This window comes from Mustela nigripes, chromosome 1, assembly GCF_022355385.1.
Source record: "Mustela nigripes isolate SB6536 chromosome 1, MUSNIG.SB6536, whole genome shotgun sequence".
In the NCBI taxonomy this organism is placed as follows: domain Eukaryota; kingdom Metazoa; phylum Chordata; class Mammalia; order Carnivora; family Mustelidae; genus Mustela; species Mustela nigripes.
Genome location: NC_081557.1, coordinates 38,669,535 through 38,687,018, shown reverse-complemented (window position 1 = coordinate 38,687,018; position 17,484 = coordinate 38,669,535). Strand labels below are relative to the sequence as shown.

Below are 17,484 nucleotides of genomic sequence, written 5' to 3'. Positions count from 1 at the left end.
AAAAAGTAGTCATTAGAAAATGCAATGGATTAGACATAGCTAAAGGAAGAATTTGTGAACTGGAAGTTGGCACTGAAGAAATTACCCAGAAGGCAATTTAGAGAGAAAAGAGTGCCTAAAATAAAAAAGAGAATTAAAAGACAGAGATTTTCTAAGAAAATCCAACATATAGCTAATTTTAATCCTAGCAGGAGAAGGTAAGGAAAATGAGGAATAGGCAATATTTAAAGATATATGAATGGAAATTTTCTAGAATTGATGAATACTATGAATTTTCAGATTAAGGAAGTTCATAGACTCCCAAAGAGGATAAATAAAAGAAATCTATACCTGCACACTTTATAATGAAACCTTTGTAAAGAATACTGAAAATAAAGAAATGATTAAAAGCAGAGAGAAAAGATAGATTACCTATAAAATAACAACAGAGTGAAAGCCATCTTTCTTCAGGAACAACAATAGCCAAAACATATTAAAATGAAATTTTCAAAATTCAGAAAAAAATGCCAAGTTATAAGTTACCCAGAAAAAAAGCTATTTTTTAAAGATGAGACTGAACTATAGAAAACAGACTGAGGGTGGCTGGAGGGGAGGCAAGTGTGGGATGAGGTAACTGGGTGATGGGCATTAAGAAGGGCACTTGATATAGTGAGCACTGGGTGTTCTGTGAAACTGATGCATCACTAAATTCTATCTCTGAAACTAATAATACACTATATGTTAATTGAATTTAATTCTAAAAATTTTTTAAATGAGAAAATGAAGACATTTTAAGCAAACATAAATTAAGAGGGTTTACTTCCAAAAGACCCTCACTGAAAGGTATCTCTAAAGGATATATTCCAGAGCAAGAAAAATGAACCCAAAATAAAGATCTGAAATGTAACAAAAAATGATGAGCAAAGGTCACATGGTAGGTAAAATAAAGAGCTCAGAAATAAAACCATGCCTATGTAGTCAATTAAGGTGTGACAAAGGAGGCAAGACTATACAATGGGGAAAAGATGGTCTCATCAACAAATGGTGTTGGAGAAATTGGACAGCAACATGCAAAAGAATGAGCTGAACCCTTTCTTACACTACATGCAAAAATAAACTCAAAATATATTAAATGCCTAAATGTAAGACCTGAAACCATAAAAATCTTAAAAGAGAACTTAAGCAGTAATTTCTTTGACATTGTCCATAGCAACATTTTTCTAGATATATTTCTTAAGATATGGGGAATAAAAATAAACTAGGGCAACTACATCAAAACAAAAAGCGTATGCACAGTGAAGAAAAAAAAACAAAAGTCCAAAAAAGCAACCTACTGAAAGGAGAAAGATATTTGAAAATGACATATCTCACAAGGGATTAATATACACAATATGTAAAGAACTTATACAACTTAACACCAAGAAAATCAAATAATCCAATTAAAAATAGGCAGAGGACCTGAATAGAACATTTTTCCAAAGATGACATATAGACAGTCTGCAGATACATGAGAAAATGTTCAACATCGGTAATCATTAGGGAAATGTAAATCAAAACCACAATGAGGTATCACTTTAAACCAGTTAGAATGGCTAAAATCAAAGAGACAGAAATAGCAAGTGTTAGTGAGCATACAAAGGAAGGGGAACCCTTGTGTATTGGTGGGAATGTAAATTGGTGCAGCCACTGTGGAAAACAGTATGGAGTTTCCTCAAAAAAATTAAAAATAGGAATACCCTACCATCCAATAATTCTACTACTACATATTTATCCAAAGAAAACAAAAATACTAATTTGAAGATCTATGTACCCCAGTGTTTTTTGCAGCATTATTTATAATAACCAAGATATGGAACCCAAGTGCCCATTGATAGATGAATGCATAAAGAAGTTGTGTGTATATATGTATATATAGTGGAATATTAGCCATGAAAAAAGGTTGAGATCTTGCAATTTGTGACAGCATGGTTGGTCCCAGAGGGTATTAGGCTAAGTGCAATAAGTTGGACTGAGAAAGCCAAATATCATACGATTTCACTTATGTGGAATGTAAAAATACATAACAAATGAATAAACAAAAAGCAGAATCATATCCATAAATGGAAAACAAACTCATGCTTGCCAGAAGGAAGGGGTAGATGATAGGCAAAAATGGACAAAGGGGAATGGGAAATACAGGTTTCCAATACGGAATGAGTAAATCATGGGAATAAAATATATAGTAAAGGAAATATAGTTGGTGATATTGTAATAGTGCTGAATGGTGACAGATGGTAGCTACACTTGTGGAGAGTGTAGCATAATATACAGAGATGTTGAGTCACTGTTTTGTACATCTGAAACTAATGTAACATTGTGTGAACTCTACTCAAAAAAATTTTTTAATAAAATGAAATAAAAACCTATATCTACAATAAAAAATATCACCATGGTGGGTAGATGAAAGCAATAATTAAATGAATATAAACAATCAAAATGATGTCTAATTTGTTGATTTTTAAAATTAAGATAAAATACCAATAATAGCATTTAGGTCAGGAAGAGTATGACTAGAGTCAAAGTATCTCAAGCCCTGTATTATTTAGTACACAGGCTAAGTGCAATAAGTCAGATTGAGAAAGCCTGTATTATTTCTATTAAATTAAATACACATGATAAATTTTGGGGGGTGGCCACTAAAATAATAAAACAGAGTGTAAACCTCCCTACTAGCAATGGGGAAAAAATGAAATGAGAAAATAGAAACCTTACTCCAAGAGAAAGCAAGGATGGAAGGGTGGATAAAAAAAACCAGAAAAGCAGAATAATAGAAAGTTAAAAGTAAATTGGTAGAAGTGAATCCAGGTATATTGACGAACCCTTTCAATATAAATTGACTTTATCCATTTGAAAGACAGAGATTGTCAGACTAGGTAGCCCAACATTTTTTTACAGGCTGTTTACAAGAGACATTCTTAATTTATGAGGACAAAGAATGGTTTAAAGAGTGGAAATAATTAGGGGTACCTGGGTGGCTCAGTAGGTTAAGCACCTGACTCTTCATCTTAGCTCAGGTCTTGATCTCAGGGTGGTAAGTTCAAACCCTGCATTAGGGTGGTTTAAAGAGTGGAAATAATTGCATAGACTAGACTAATACTAATTAAAAGAAAGCTGGGGTAACTATTTTAACATCTGACAAAAGAGATTTTAGGGCAAAAAGAATTACTGTAGAAAGTCTCTACATATTGAGGAGAATAAAGCTACTAAGAAAATACAGACACTTTAAACCTATTTTTTTGTGCATCACTGTATAAAAATGACAATCAGAATTATAGGGACATCATAAATTGCCATCACAGTGTTAGATTTTTAACATATACCTATTAATAAACACATTAAGAAAAAAGTTCATAAGGAGAGAGATTTGGAGAATACAATTAACCAGCCATACCAAAACTGTAGTATTCTTTCTTTCAGAAAACCGCATATGGAACACTTACAGAGTTTGAAAAGTGTGTCTCAACATATTATTATACAGACCAAATTCTCTGGCCATGATACAATTAAAAAAAAATTTCTAACAAAGCCTCTCTGTATATTTGAAAAATACAAATGTAATAACTCAGGAATCACTCATATTGGAAAGAGTATTTTATGTACTCTGATTCTCTGAAGAATAGTTACATTAATATAGTATGTTATATATAGTAACTCTGTTTCTTAGAACATCTCAGTTTTTCTACCATTCAGAGTAATTGAGTTTATTCTGCCCTGTATTGATACTTCAGAACTTTTAAATACTATTTCATTGTTTTCTAAAAATAATTTCTCCAAAAGCATACTGGGATGCTAAATTCAAAAACAAGTGAAAGATTCACAAAATAATCCTGAGAAAATTTTCTAAATAACATCCTACTTCAAAGTCATGCCTATTACTTTACAACAAGTTAAACTAATGATGAACAATTTGCAGAACTATAGAAACATGAAAGAAACAATTTCATGGGAAAATAAAATTTCAGCAATAGAAAATTGTCATGTAGCAAGCTGAAATTAGCCTAATAAAGAGCAAAAGAGAAAAACCAAGAGTCTTGAGAAAGAAATTATCTATAAATACTTAGCAACAATGAGTGCAATTACTATTTAACTATAAGGATATTTGAGTGGATCTGTTAAATTTTGGGGGTTGAGTATTTTAAAAATAAAGTAGGGAGTAGAAATAGTGGAAGAGGTTCTCAAATCTTTTATTTTAAAATGTCATGAAATTGAAATAAATGATATAAGCTTACAACATCGAGATAACTATGTTTTATCTTATTTCCATATGCAGAGAATGCTAAAAACTCAAATAAACAATAATAGAACTAATAAGGAGATTTGGTAAGATGACTCTAAGAAGAAGATCTGTAAGCCAACAGCTTTTCTTTTAACTAGCAATAATCAGCTAGTAACATACACACATGCCCACCCACACATGCATTTATTAAAACTTTAACACAAATGAGAAAAAAGTGGCTTATAAACTGACTATGTATCTGCAGAGGAATGGTTGAATAAGTTATGTCCCATAATAATTAGGTAGATTTTTTAAATGAGTTTTATCAATATGTACTGACATAGAAAGATACTCGTATGTTTGAATGAGACATGTATCATATAAAGACATGTTTCAAAACTAAAAAGATAATAGAAAAGATCAGTGAAACTAAGAGCTGTTTATTTTTTTTTAAGATGTTATTTATTTATTTGACAGAGACAGAGATCACAAGTAGGCAGAGAGGCAGGCAGAGAGAGAGGGGGAAACAGACTCCCTGCCAAGCAGAGAGCCTGATGCGGGGTTCGATCCCAGGACCTTGAGATCATGACCTGAGCTGAAGGCAGAGGCTTAACCCACTGAGCCACCCAGGTGCCCCAGAGCTGTTTTTTTTTTTTTTTTAAAGAGATAAACAGAACTGACAAACATTTAGCTAGACTCACAGAGAGAGGCTACAAAATCAGAAATGAAAGAGGTGATATTACAGTTGATACTACAGAAATACAAAGGATCATAAGAAACTACTGTGAATAATTATACACCAACAATTGTTCAACCTAGAAGAAATTGATAAATTCCTAGAAATATTCAACTCACCAAGACTAAATCATGAAGAAATAGAAAATCTGAACAAATTGATTATTAATAAGGAAACTGAATCAGTAATTAAAAAGTCCCCAACGAACAAAAATCCAGGACCAGATGGCTTCACTGGTGAATTCTATCAAACATTTAAAAAAAATTAATACCAATGCTTCTCAAACTCTTCCCAAAAATAGAAGAGGAGGGAACACTTCCAGACTGATTTTACAAAACCAGTGTTACCCCAATGCTAAAACCAGACAAGGACACCATAAGAAAATGGCAACAATATCCTAATGAACATAGATTTAAAACTCCTCAACAAAATATTAACAAAGTGAATTCAACAATACATTAAAGGGATCATACACATGATCAAGTGGGATTTATTCCAAGGATGCAAGAACAGTTTCATATCCACAAATCAATCTGTGTGATATGCCACATTAACAAAATGAAGGATAAAAATCATGTGACCATCTCAACAGATGTAGAAAAAGCATTTGACAAAATTCTACATCCATTAATGATACAATTCTCAACAGAGTGGGTACAGCGAGAATGTATCTCTATATAATAAAGGCTCTATATGACAAGTCTGCATACCCAATGGTGAGAAGCTGGAAGCTTTTTCTCAAAGATAAGGAACAAAACAAGGATGCTCACCCTAGACACTTTTATGCAACATAGTATTGGAATTCCTAGCCAGAACAGTCAGACAAGAAAAATAAAAGGAATCCAGTTTGGCAAGGAAGAAGTAAAGCTATCACTATTTGCAAATGACATGATAATGTATAGAGAAAATCCCAAAGATTCCACCAAAAAATCTTCTAGAACTAGCAAACAAATTCAGTAAAGTTCCAGGATACAAAATCAATACATAAAAATTTGTTGCATTTCTATATACCAAGAAACTGTCATAAAGAAATTAAGAAAACAATCTCCTGTACAATCACATCAAAAAAGAGTAAAATACCAGGGAATAAACTTAACCAAGGAGGTGAAAGACATTTGCACTTAAAACTGTAAGACATTCCTGAAAGAAACTGAAGATCACAAATGGAAGGATATTCTGTGTTCATGGATTAGAAGAATTAATATTGTTAAAATGTCTGTACTACCCAAAGCAATCTACAGATTCAATCCTATCCCTATTGAGATTCCAATGGTAGTTTTCACAGAAAACTGAAATAAGTCATGGGAATAAACGACACAGCATAAAGAATATAGTCAATGATTTTGTAATGGAGATGTAGCAAGACAAATGGTAGCCACATTTGTAGTGAACATAACAGAGTAAACTTGTTGAATCACTATTTTTTAGGTATTTTATTTATTTGTTTATTTATTTATTTATTTATTTATTTGACAGAGAGAGAGAGTGCACAAGCGGGGGAGTGGCAGGTAGAGGGAGAGGGAGAAGCAGGCTCTCTGCAGAGCAGGGGAGCCCGATGTGGAACTCTATTCCAGAACCCTGGGATAATGAGCTGAGCTGAAGGCGGTTGCTTAACCAGCTGAGCTGCCCAAGCATCCCTGAATCACTCTTTTGTACACCTGAAACTATTATAACATTTTGTGTCAATTATATGCAAATGAAAATAAATAGATAGATAGAAATAAAGATACATTGTCCAGAAAAAAAAATAGAACAAAGGATCCTAAAATTTGTATGGAACCACAGAAGCCCTCTAATAGCCAAAACAATCTTGACAAAGAAGAATAAGATGGAGGCACCATGCTCCCTGATTTCAAACGGTATTACAAAGCTCCAGTGGTCAAAACAGTATGGTATTGGCATAAAAACAGACACGTACATTAATGGAACAGAATAGAGAGCCTGGGAATAAAGCTGCACATATATGGCCAATTAATTTATGACAAAGGAGCCAAGAATATATGGTTTCTTCAATAAATGGTATTGGGAAAACTGGACAGCCACATGCAAAAGAATGAAAATGGACCACCGTCTTACAACATATACAAACACTCAGAATGGGTCTTTAAGCTTGAACATAGACCTGAAACCAGAAAACTCCCCAGAGAAAACATAGGCAGTCATCTCCTTGACATTTGTCTCAGTGGTCATTTTTTTGGATTTGACACAAAAAAACAAAAACAACATAAACAAAAATAAGTGGGACCACATCAAAGTTAAAAGCTTCTGCACAGCAAAGGAAACCATCCACACAATGAAAAGGCAACCTACCAAAGTGTGTTGGGGGGGCGGTATTTGCTAGGGTTTAATATCCAAATTTTAAAGAACTCATGGAACTGAACAGAAAAAAAAGGGGGGTGGGGGGGGAGACATTCGAAATTAACAATGCACAGAAGACCTAAACAGACACTTTTCCCAAGAAGACACTCAGATGGCTAACAGACACATGAAAAGGTGCACAACATCAGTAATCATCAGAGAAAGGCAACCCAAAACCACAATAATACCTAACATGAGTCAGAAGAGCTAGTAACAGAATGGCTAGTACCAGAATGACAAGAAATAATAAATATTGACAAGGATGTGAAGAAAAGGGAAAATTCATGCACTGTTGCTAAGAATGTAAACTGGTGCAGCCACTGTGGAAAACAATATGGGGGTTCTTTAAAAAATTAAAAATGAATTGGGGTGCCTGTGTGGCTCAGTGGATTAAAGCCTCTGCCTTTGGCTTAGGTCGTGATCCCAAGGTCCTGGGATCGAGCCCCACATCAGGCTCTCTGCTCAGTGGGGAGCCTGCTTCCAACTCTCTCTCTCTGCCTGCCTCTCTGCCTGCTTGTGATCTCTGTCAAGTAAATAAATAAAATCTTTTAAAAAAAATAAAAAATGAAAATACCATATGGTTCACTGATTCCACTTTTGGTTATTTGTCTAAAGAAGAAAATGAAAATGCTAATTGAAAGATATGTGCATCCCTATGTTCACTGGAGCATTATTTACAAGAGCCAAGATATGAAAACAACCTAAGTGTCTATCAATGGATGAATGGATAAAGAAGACACGGTGTATGTATATTTATACAGTGGAGTATTATTTGGTCATAAAAAAGAGTGAAATCTTGCTATTTACAATAACGTAGATGGACTTTGAGAACACTATGCTAAGTAAAATACTATATGATCTTACTTATATGTTGAATTTTTATTTTTTTAAAAAAGCTCATAGATAAAGAGAACAGTGGTGGTTGCCAGAAGTAAGGGGTTGGGGTGGACAGAGTAGGTAAAGGTGGTCAAAAGGTACCCAAAAAATGAATTATATCCATATATGTTGACCTAGATACTCATAATAAATGTTTGAATGAATAAAAAAGTAGCAGAAAAATATATACACTGTAATCTCACTTTCATTAAAAGAGAATGAGAGAGAACTCTGTGTGTGTGAACATGAAAAGATATACCTAAAACTATTAATAAAGTTTACTTCAAGATATTCTAGCTACTCAAATCCACATTATACCAATATTAGTGCCTAAAATAAAATACCTGACAAAAATTAGAAGCAAAAAACCCAAAGCATAACTAAAGTAGAAAAAAAAGTAAAGCAGAATTACGTTTTCTCCAAAATTAGTAATGCAAAAGAAATAAGCAAACCATAAAAAGTCTCGTTCTGAATAATGCCAGATGTTAAAAATCAAACTTTTCTTAACTTTAAGAAGATCATAATGTTACTATTGTGACAAAAATAACAGCAAAACCAGAAAAAACGAGTATTCTAGCAGGTAATGTCTAAAATCCAATTTTTTTTAAAAATGAGAACAGAATGGACAACAGTGCAAAAAAAAAAGTTAGTGAGCTAGAAAACAGACTCAGAGACCTAAGAAGTCCAATGCCAACAGAAGGTTATAAATATGAAAAATCACAGGCCACGATGTACCACAACATGGCCAGCTGGAGAGTGGTTCTGACGCTGCCACTCCTAGCCTCACCCACCCCCCAACCCCAAGCGCTCTCCCAAGACACTCATCACTATCCTAACCTGGTGATCTTTTCTTCTTAGACAAGAGAAGGTTTCAGAAGGTTCCTTAACCTAGTACTTTGGACAGCCTCTACCAAACTACCAAAATTGTGATTGCAACATAAGATACAAACAACTTGTCCTTTCTTCAGTAGGAGAGGATCCAAGATAAGAATTCACAGCCTAAAAATAGAAAAGGCACACATGGTCTCTTCGCATTTGAACAATCAAGAGGAAGACATTTAAATATAGGCTTATTACATCCCTGGCATTTAGAAGTAAAGAATGATGGCCGTAAGCAACGCAAGAGAAGAGAAGGAGAACACTCAGGCCTCCAAAAATGAGAAGAGCTTGAGCCCATTCTATCCAGGTGCACAAAAGAATTCTTAAATCCACAAAAACTGTGGAAATTCTCCAGTGGACAATCTCATCTTCAAAGAATTACCCGAGGGATATTTGATCTGGATGAGCTACAACTACTGAAAAATAAAAGATATTATATAAGCAATGGGGGGAACCATTGGCATAAAGTTTAATTCTTTTATAGGGTAGTCCTTAAAAACAAAGGAAAAAGACATTTTAAACCTATTTCAGAGTGTCAGTTCTATCAGTCCTGAAGGAGTTGTGGAGAGATTAGGTGAATCCAACAGCAGTTAATACTTCCCGTTTGGAAATCCAAAATTTGTCTTAATGCATAAAAATTCAGACCAATGAAATGATTAGAATGTTTTGTCTGTAAGTATTAAGGGGTTATGCCATTGTATTCAAGAACAATTGATTTTAAAATATACCATTTTACAAGTACCACTCAAAAAAAGAAAAATCATTTAAATTGCTATTACCCAAAGTTTTCTTTTTCCTTAGAATTTTTATTTCCTACTTTTGGAAAGTGTTCTTCTAGGCTGATTGAGACAAGATAGTGGCCACACTGAAGAGCTAGGACACAAGGTGCCCAACATGAAGCAGTGAGAGCTCCTGTCTTCCACCTGGCGGACCACAACCGTAGAATGCCATTAATTTGAAGAAGCTCTGATTTCATAACAGAGCATGTTAAAATGGGGGGGGGGAGTATGCTTTAGAATTTATGAAATAGGACACATCAAATAAGTTACATTCCAGGTGGGTTTATACGGAAAAAGGTGCTTAGAACAGATAAATGTGATTCAGCATGACACATACCTATACGCACAGGACAGAAATGTGCAAAAGGCCCAGGGGAGGCACACAAGGCTATCTAGTTGGGGCCCTGAGTACGCTTGGAGAAGGCAGCGTTGAAAAGAGGGAAGAATCCAGAGTGGTGGAGAAGGGTTCAATTATGACAGGCTGGGTTACATGCCCCACTTCTGTGCTCCCGGGAGCCTATCATGTGGGGATTCAAGAGAGTGGTAAGCTCTCAGCATGCTGGTGTCACCAGTGCCACCATTGGCTGAGGGGAGGGCAGTATCCCTCACATAACGGATGTTCCGTATACACTGGTGGAGCGAGCAGAGGTGCGAGCGCAGGTGTACATGGAAGGGAATGAATGAGCGAGCTAACGCATGAGTTGGGGTGGTCTGTGGCTGGAGGTAACGGCTGCTCTCTCTCCCCCTTGTCACCCTAGAGAAGCTTGAGAGCGAGAAGCTGAATGTTGCCGAAGTCACCCAGTCGGAGATAGCTCAGAAGCAAAAGCTGCAGACTGTCCTGGAGAAGATCAACGAAACCCTGAAACTTCCTCCCAGGAGCATCAAGTGGAACGTGGACTGTGAGTTTCATAAAGAAGGATGGGGGGCGCCTGGGTGGCTCAGTGGGTTAAGCCGCTGCCTTCGGCTCAGGTCATGATCTCCGGGTCCTAGGATCGAGTCCCGCATCGGGCTCTCTGCTCAGCAGGAGCCTGCTTCCTCCTCTCTCTCTCTCTGCCTGCCTCTCTGCCTACTCGTGATCTCTCTCTGTTAAATAAATAAATAAAATCTTAAAAAAAAAAAAAAAAAGAAAAAGAAAAAGAAAAGAAGGATGGGGCTGTGGTGCCCACCCCTCGGTTTCCCTGAGAGGCCATCCGGGGACCTGGCAGGCCTGCGGTGGGGGGTGCGAACCCATTTAACATTGAGCCAGACATGCCCTTCCTCAGAGAACTTCTCCTCTGCACTGCCGGGAAAAGAACCAAGTCCGGTGTGCGCTTCTGTGAAAGGCTGTTTGTAGCAAGCTCTTGGGAGACAGGGAGGAGGCTGTGACTCTTCCTGACTGAGCTCCCCCTGAGCCCCAGCACAACCTTTCGAGAAAGCTGTGTCTCTAACTCATAGAGCGGGGAGGAGGTGAGGATCCCTACTTCTTGACCCCGGTGGGGTGGGGAGGACTTGACTCTGTTCTTAAGCCCATGACCTTCCTCTCAGCCCTCTATTTTCCAGAAGGGTCAAAGATCTGGCTGGGATCGCAGGCCCTGGAACAGGATTTTCAAATTCAGGCTGCACAGTCAGTGTAGCCCCAGGACCTGGGAAAATGTGAACGGCCTATTCTTTTCTTAAGGGCCCGCCAGTCTGCTACGGATACTATGAGTCCGTAACAGAATCAGCGTTACATCGGCAAATCTGGTGAACCCAGTAGCAATAACAGCTTTCTCGGAGGGAGTCCAGAGTTGTTTTCTTCTTTGCAATAGATGAAAAGAAGAATTCAGATTAATAAAATCATCTAGATGGTGTCCTCTGCTGTTAAGTATCAAGGAGTTAAATACTAGACCTTGCTGTATCCAGTTTATAAAAACTTAGAATGGACACCTGCCCTCCCCAGCAAGAGCAGAAAACAAAACAAAGCATGCCTTTCTAACTTGGGAGAGAAAAGGAAATCTTTACCCCTCAACTTAGAGACCCAGTAACTGCCAGACACAACCTCTTCAGCAAGTTTCTAGCATCTGACATTGGAGGGGAGATGCCGCGTGTCTCCTGCTGTGTAATTACATCTTGGCGCACACAGCACACGCTGCTTGGAGTGGGGCATCCGCTGCCTGACGAACACCCAGGAGCAGGAGGAGAGGCCAAGTGCTGGGCCCTGGATGCTGCCCCAGGGTCTGCTAATAGTGTTGGGAGTACGGGGGGGAGAGGAAGAGCCCTTGATTACGTGTGTAGGATCTGCAGCTACATTTTGGAACTCCAGAACCGTCACAAGCGTTAAAAGTCTTCCAATGAAGAGCCCCACTTCCTTTCATCTCATTCTACTTCCTGCTCCCTAAATATGGACCATCTCCACGTACCCCTCCAAAAAAAAACAAAACACCTCTTAACTTGCCAGGGTATCCAGCTTGGGAAAGACAGAAGAATGGGGTTTTTTGTTTGTTTTTGTCTTAAAGATGTATCTATGGGCACCTGGGTGGCTCAGTCGGTTAAGCATCTGCCTTTGGCTCAGGTCATGATCCCAGGGTCCTGGGATCCAGCCCCACATCAGGCTCCTGGGTCAGTGGGGAGTCTGCTTCTCCCTCTGCCCCTCCCCCCCAACAAGTGTTCTTTCTCACTCTGCTGTCTCTCAGATAAATAAATCTTTATCATAAATTTTTAAATCTTCATAATAAATAAAGATTTATTTATTTGAGAGAGAGAGAGCGAGCAAGCACACGCATGAGTAGGGGGAGAGGCAGAGGGAGAGAATTTCCAGCTGACTCAGCGCTGAGCACAGAGCCAAACCCGGGGCTCAATCTCGCAATCCTGAGATCATGACCTCGCTGAAACCAAGAACTGGACACTTAACCGACTGAGCCACCCAGGTGCCCCAGAAGACTACTGTGTTCAGTGGCTTTTAATGATTTGTTTCGTTCACATTTACCTTCATTTCTTGCAGGGAGATGTGTGTGAGTACAATAGTCCCCTGTATTACCATTCTCATCTAGCTATTTCCATTTTTTTTGCCCACTACTGTCCATATCATGCCTATTTTTCCTTGATGAAGTCATATACAGTCTGGTATGTTGCTTTCTCTTAATATTAGATCGTATTTCCTATATTCCCGTGGGGTCTTTGTACTTCCTTTTGCTTCTGTTTCATGGGGTAGATAATCCCATAGTAAGTTTAAACCCTATGTTGACGTTGATCCTATCAAGACGTTTGCTGGCCTATGGCTCCTATCAGATAAGGCCAAGTCAAATGTCTTAAGTTGGGTCTCTTTTTGCGTCTCTCAAATTATTCCTGTCAGATAGATTTCCAAAAGGGAGCTGAATTACTAGGTCAGAGAGATAATTATCTCAGTGGCCAGCTCCCTGTGATGCCCGGGAGCAGCACTGGCTTCTTCCCTAAGGAATGTGCTGGGCCCCACTCCGAGAGGGGAGTTCCATCCCTCCTGTTTTCCTCTCTGGCTGTTTGACATTGTATCGCCTTCCCCGTCAGGATAAAGGTGGCAGGGATAGCTGTGAGTTACCAAGGCATTTCATCTAGGGCTTTAGGAAACTCTTCCTTTTCTGTTTTCTTCACAACAATTTTTGTTATTAAAAACTTACAAAGATAAAAGACATTTAAATATAAACATCTAACCTATTTATGGTGCTTTCTGTATGCTTTATACTGTTCTAAGCAGTTTACATCTTTTGATTCTTGTAATCCTCGCTCATCTCAGATAAGAATTCTATTATGCCCATTTTACAGGTGGGAAAATAGAGTCAGAGAGAAGTTAAGAAACAATTTTTGTAAGCTTTATGAGGTCAGGGATTTTTGTCTTTTCACTACTGAGTCCCCAAAATCTAGAAGAGTGACTGGTGATTACTAAGCACAGTAATATTTGCTAAAGGAATATCATTGTCCAAGGTCACACGAGTGGTAAGTGGCGGAGCCGGAAATGAGAGCCAGAGAGTCTGGCACCTGTGCACTAAGCCTGTACATGCTGTTCCTCTAAGCCGCCCACCCAGAGATAGGGACCCGGTAGTGTGCTCCATCAAGTCTTACACAGTGGCGTAAGAAAGAGGAAAATAAATGTGTGTATACTTCTGTAAATAGAGTTTATTTTTATAAAGATGAGCTCAGTCTGTATATGTTTAGAAGATGTAGATCTTGACAAATCTTTAAATATTCTGTCACTTTTAACATTATGTAACAGGATATTATATGGTTATATCATAAGCAATTTAATTAATGATGGATTTTGAGATTTTTTTTTTCACCCTTATAAACATAGCCTGATGAGTTCTCTCTGCTCATAGCCACAATTACTTCTTTAGGCTAAAAGCTAGGAATGGTATTTTAGGGCCAAAGTATATGTACATTTCTAAGGTCATAATATGTATTGTCAAATTGCCTCCTGAAAAATGGCACGGGTTTATATTTCCGCCACAGCTCCTATTTGAAGGACTGTTTCTAACTTGGCAGCTTCTTGGAAATTTTTCAGCTCTTGTTACAGTGGCTGAGTGCCCAGTTTATACAGCAGAACCTTGGCCCTGCTCTAAATCTGTACATTGCCTTCCTGACTTGAGTGCCAGATCACGGTGGCTCTAGATTCTGTCTAGTGTCAGGGAGAGACCAGGAGACACGCTCAGAGGTGGCAATGAAGCGGGCACCCAAATATGCAAAGGTTGTTAGGATTTGTCTTAATGGAAAAAGATGACATATCTTTGGCCTAAAGAAAACTTTGAAATAGGAAACTACCATGTTTTCATTTTTTTAATATTCCTTTCTAAGTCTTGGCCACAAGCATGCGTGTGTATGTGTGTGCATACGTGTGTGTATGTGTTTAAATCTGTATATCCATAAGTGTGTCTATTTCCATTGTTTCTATTGTTCCTGTTTAACATTACATTATTAATATTTATAGTTACATTGTTTCAACAGTGATCTTCAGCGCATGGAAACTATTCCATTGTGTGGATATACCATAATTTGTTAAAGCAGTGATTATTAAACCATGCTTGGCCCAACCTCATGATCTGCCAGGAGGAACTCAGGCATCAGTGAGGAGAGAGCCAGCCGTGGGTGGGCTGCAGTTAGGACTTGGGGACGGGAGCACTTGTACTTTTTTTTTTCTCATCTGTTTTGCCTAATGGCTTTTAAACAAAGGGTTTCTCTGCTTAATAAAAAAAAAAAAAAATTGTTTTTTGAAAACCACTGGTCTAAACTATCCTCTGGTTATTATACATGGTGTTTTCCAGAATTCTTTAATGATGATATATTACATAATAATTAACCTATCTGCACATGTAGTGTGTGTGTAGGGGGTGGGGGGAGAAAGAGGCAGAGAGAAACTATAATTACTTCTTTTGAAAAAACTCCTCGGGGGACAGAACCCTCATCAGAGGAGACTGACATCTGTATGGTACTTATGAAACAGCTCTGTGTTGCTTAGTGAGATGGTCAAGATGAAGTACAGGCCACCCGTGTGTAAGAGCCAGCTTTTCGACCACACCTCCTCTAGCAGAGTTAGCCAATGTCCTTACAGCCCTCTGTGACGGGCCAGGGATATGGCAGTTCTGATCAGACAGGCAAACCCGGTGATGCCTCACTCCGGCAGCAAGCCCGCCTTGGCAGTAGGTCACTCCCATGCCGGGAGCCTTTTTTTGAGGCTGTCACTGTGGGTGAAATTGTGGTCGATGCCCAAAAGCCCAGAACTGAAAAATGTCTTCTGGGGGGCTGAGTTAGGAGCAGATCGTCTGCTGTGTGTGGGTGTGGGGCTGCTGCTCTCAGTGGAGAGCCTTCTTTGAAACAGCAGTGATAACAAGCAACACTAATGAGTGCCCAAGGAATGTCTGAGTCATTTCCTTTTCTTGGCGATTTCTTAAGACTTCTACTAAAGCAGGTTCCTCAGTCCCAGGGCAGAGAGAATGACACCCTGGTAATGGATCCAGTGTGGGCTAAGTACACAAAATGAGCATGTTTGGTTCTTCCCTTAAGTGCCCTCCCCCCCATAAAGAGAAACCCATGAGGCCGGTAGGACTGTGAAGGCAGGTAAGGTATCTGGTGAATCTTTCCTTTTAGGCGAAAGAACGAGGAGATCGTTGACATGACTTTATTGCCTAGGTGCCAGGTATTTTCTCCTGAGTTATAATAAAAAAAATACATCAACCCTTCCAACCATTCCATAGCACAACCTGCTATGTGCTGAAAGCTTTGCCTGTTATCTCTGGAAATTCTTACAAATTGTATTTCTGCATAGTTACTGTTATCCCCATTTGCAAAGAGGAGCGGATTGAGGCTCCAGAGGCATTGAATGGCCTACCCAAGGTCATGCAGGCAGAAAACCAATACAGAGGGGCGCCTGGGTGGCTCAGTGGGTTAAAGCCTCTGCCCTGGCCACGGTCGCCAAACTATGGAAAGAACCAAGATGCCCTTCAATGGATGAATGGATAAGGAAGATGTGGTCCATATACACTATGGAGTATTATGCCTCCATCAGAAAGGATGAATACCCAACTTTTGTAGCAACATGGACGGGACTGGAAGAGATTATGCTGAGTGAAATAAGTCAAGCAGAGAGAGTCAATTAGCATATGGTTTCACTTATTTGTGGAGCATAACAAATATCATGGAGGACAAGGGATGTTAGAGAGGAGAAGGGAGTTGGGGTAAATTGGAAGGGGAGGTGAATCATGAGAGACTATGGACTCTGAAAAACAATCTGAGGGGTTTGAAGTGGCGGGGGTTGGGAGGTTGGGGTACCAGGTGGTGGGTATTATAGAGGGCACAGATTGCATGGAGCACTGGGTATGGTGAAAAAATAATAAATACTGTTTTTCTGAAAATATAAATAAATAAATAAATAAATAAATAAATAAATAAATAAAATCTTTTAAAAAAACAATCCTCTGCCTTCAGCTCAGGTCACCCAGTGTCCTGGGATGGAGCCCTGCATCAGGCTCTCTGCTCGGCAGGAAGCCTGCTTCCCCACCTCCGACCCCCGACCCCCGCCCCGCCTGCCTCTCTGCCTACTTGTGATCTCTGTCTGTCAATTAAATAATAAAAAAATCTTTAAAAAAAAAAAAAAAAGAAAAAGAAAACGAAAAGGAAAACCAATACAGAGCTTGTCAAGCGAGAGAGAACTGAAGCTCCAGAGAACTGACCCCGTGTGTACCCATTACGTCACAGCATTGTCGTTTTCGTAGCATGTTCTCCTCTCGGCTGCTGCAAAAACTACAACTCAGTGGTGGCCTACTCTTCCCTAGTGGTTTCACATCCAGCCCATTGCTCTGTAGCTACAGAAGCTATTTGGGTCATAAACATCATCTCCCAGCCCTTCCCTAAGGGGCCCTGCCTACGCAGACCATACACAGTGTTCAGAAGACCATCAAAGCCCTTTGGATGTGTCATGCCTTCCTCGGGGGACTCTAAGCCCTGAACAAAGGAAAGGATCCCCAGTGTTCCTGACTCAGTGCTCAATTTATTGAGGATGTTCTTGGGGTAGAGCCCTGGCATACATCTACATGGCAGTAGTGATAACCCAAAGAGTTCACCGTCAATGGAGAAGGGAGAGAGCAGGCAGAGCAGACACGCTCGTGGTTATTAGAACAGAATGAGCAAAAACATGGGGA

At 38.9% G+C, this 17,484-nt stretch overlaps 1 protein-coding gene across 1 annotated transcript in view; it reads left to right on the top strand.

Moving 5' to 3' along the window:
• PARVA (parvin alpha) overlaps window positions 1-17,484 on the top strand; it is a 173,058-nt gene that overhangs the window by 131,868 nt on the left and 23,706 nt on the right. Inside the window, exon 5 of the mRNA XM_059408059.1 lies at window positions 10,621-10,761. Within this exon, the coding sequence (XP_059264042.1) occupies window positions 10,621-10,761 (141 nt within the window). The remainder of the gene's footprint in view (window positions 1-10,620; window positions 10,762-17,484) is intronic.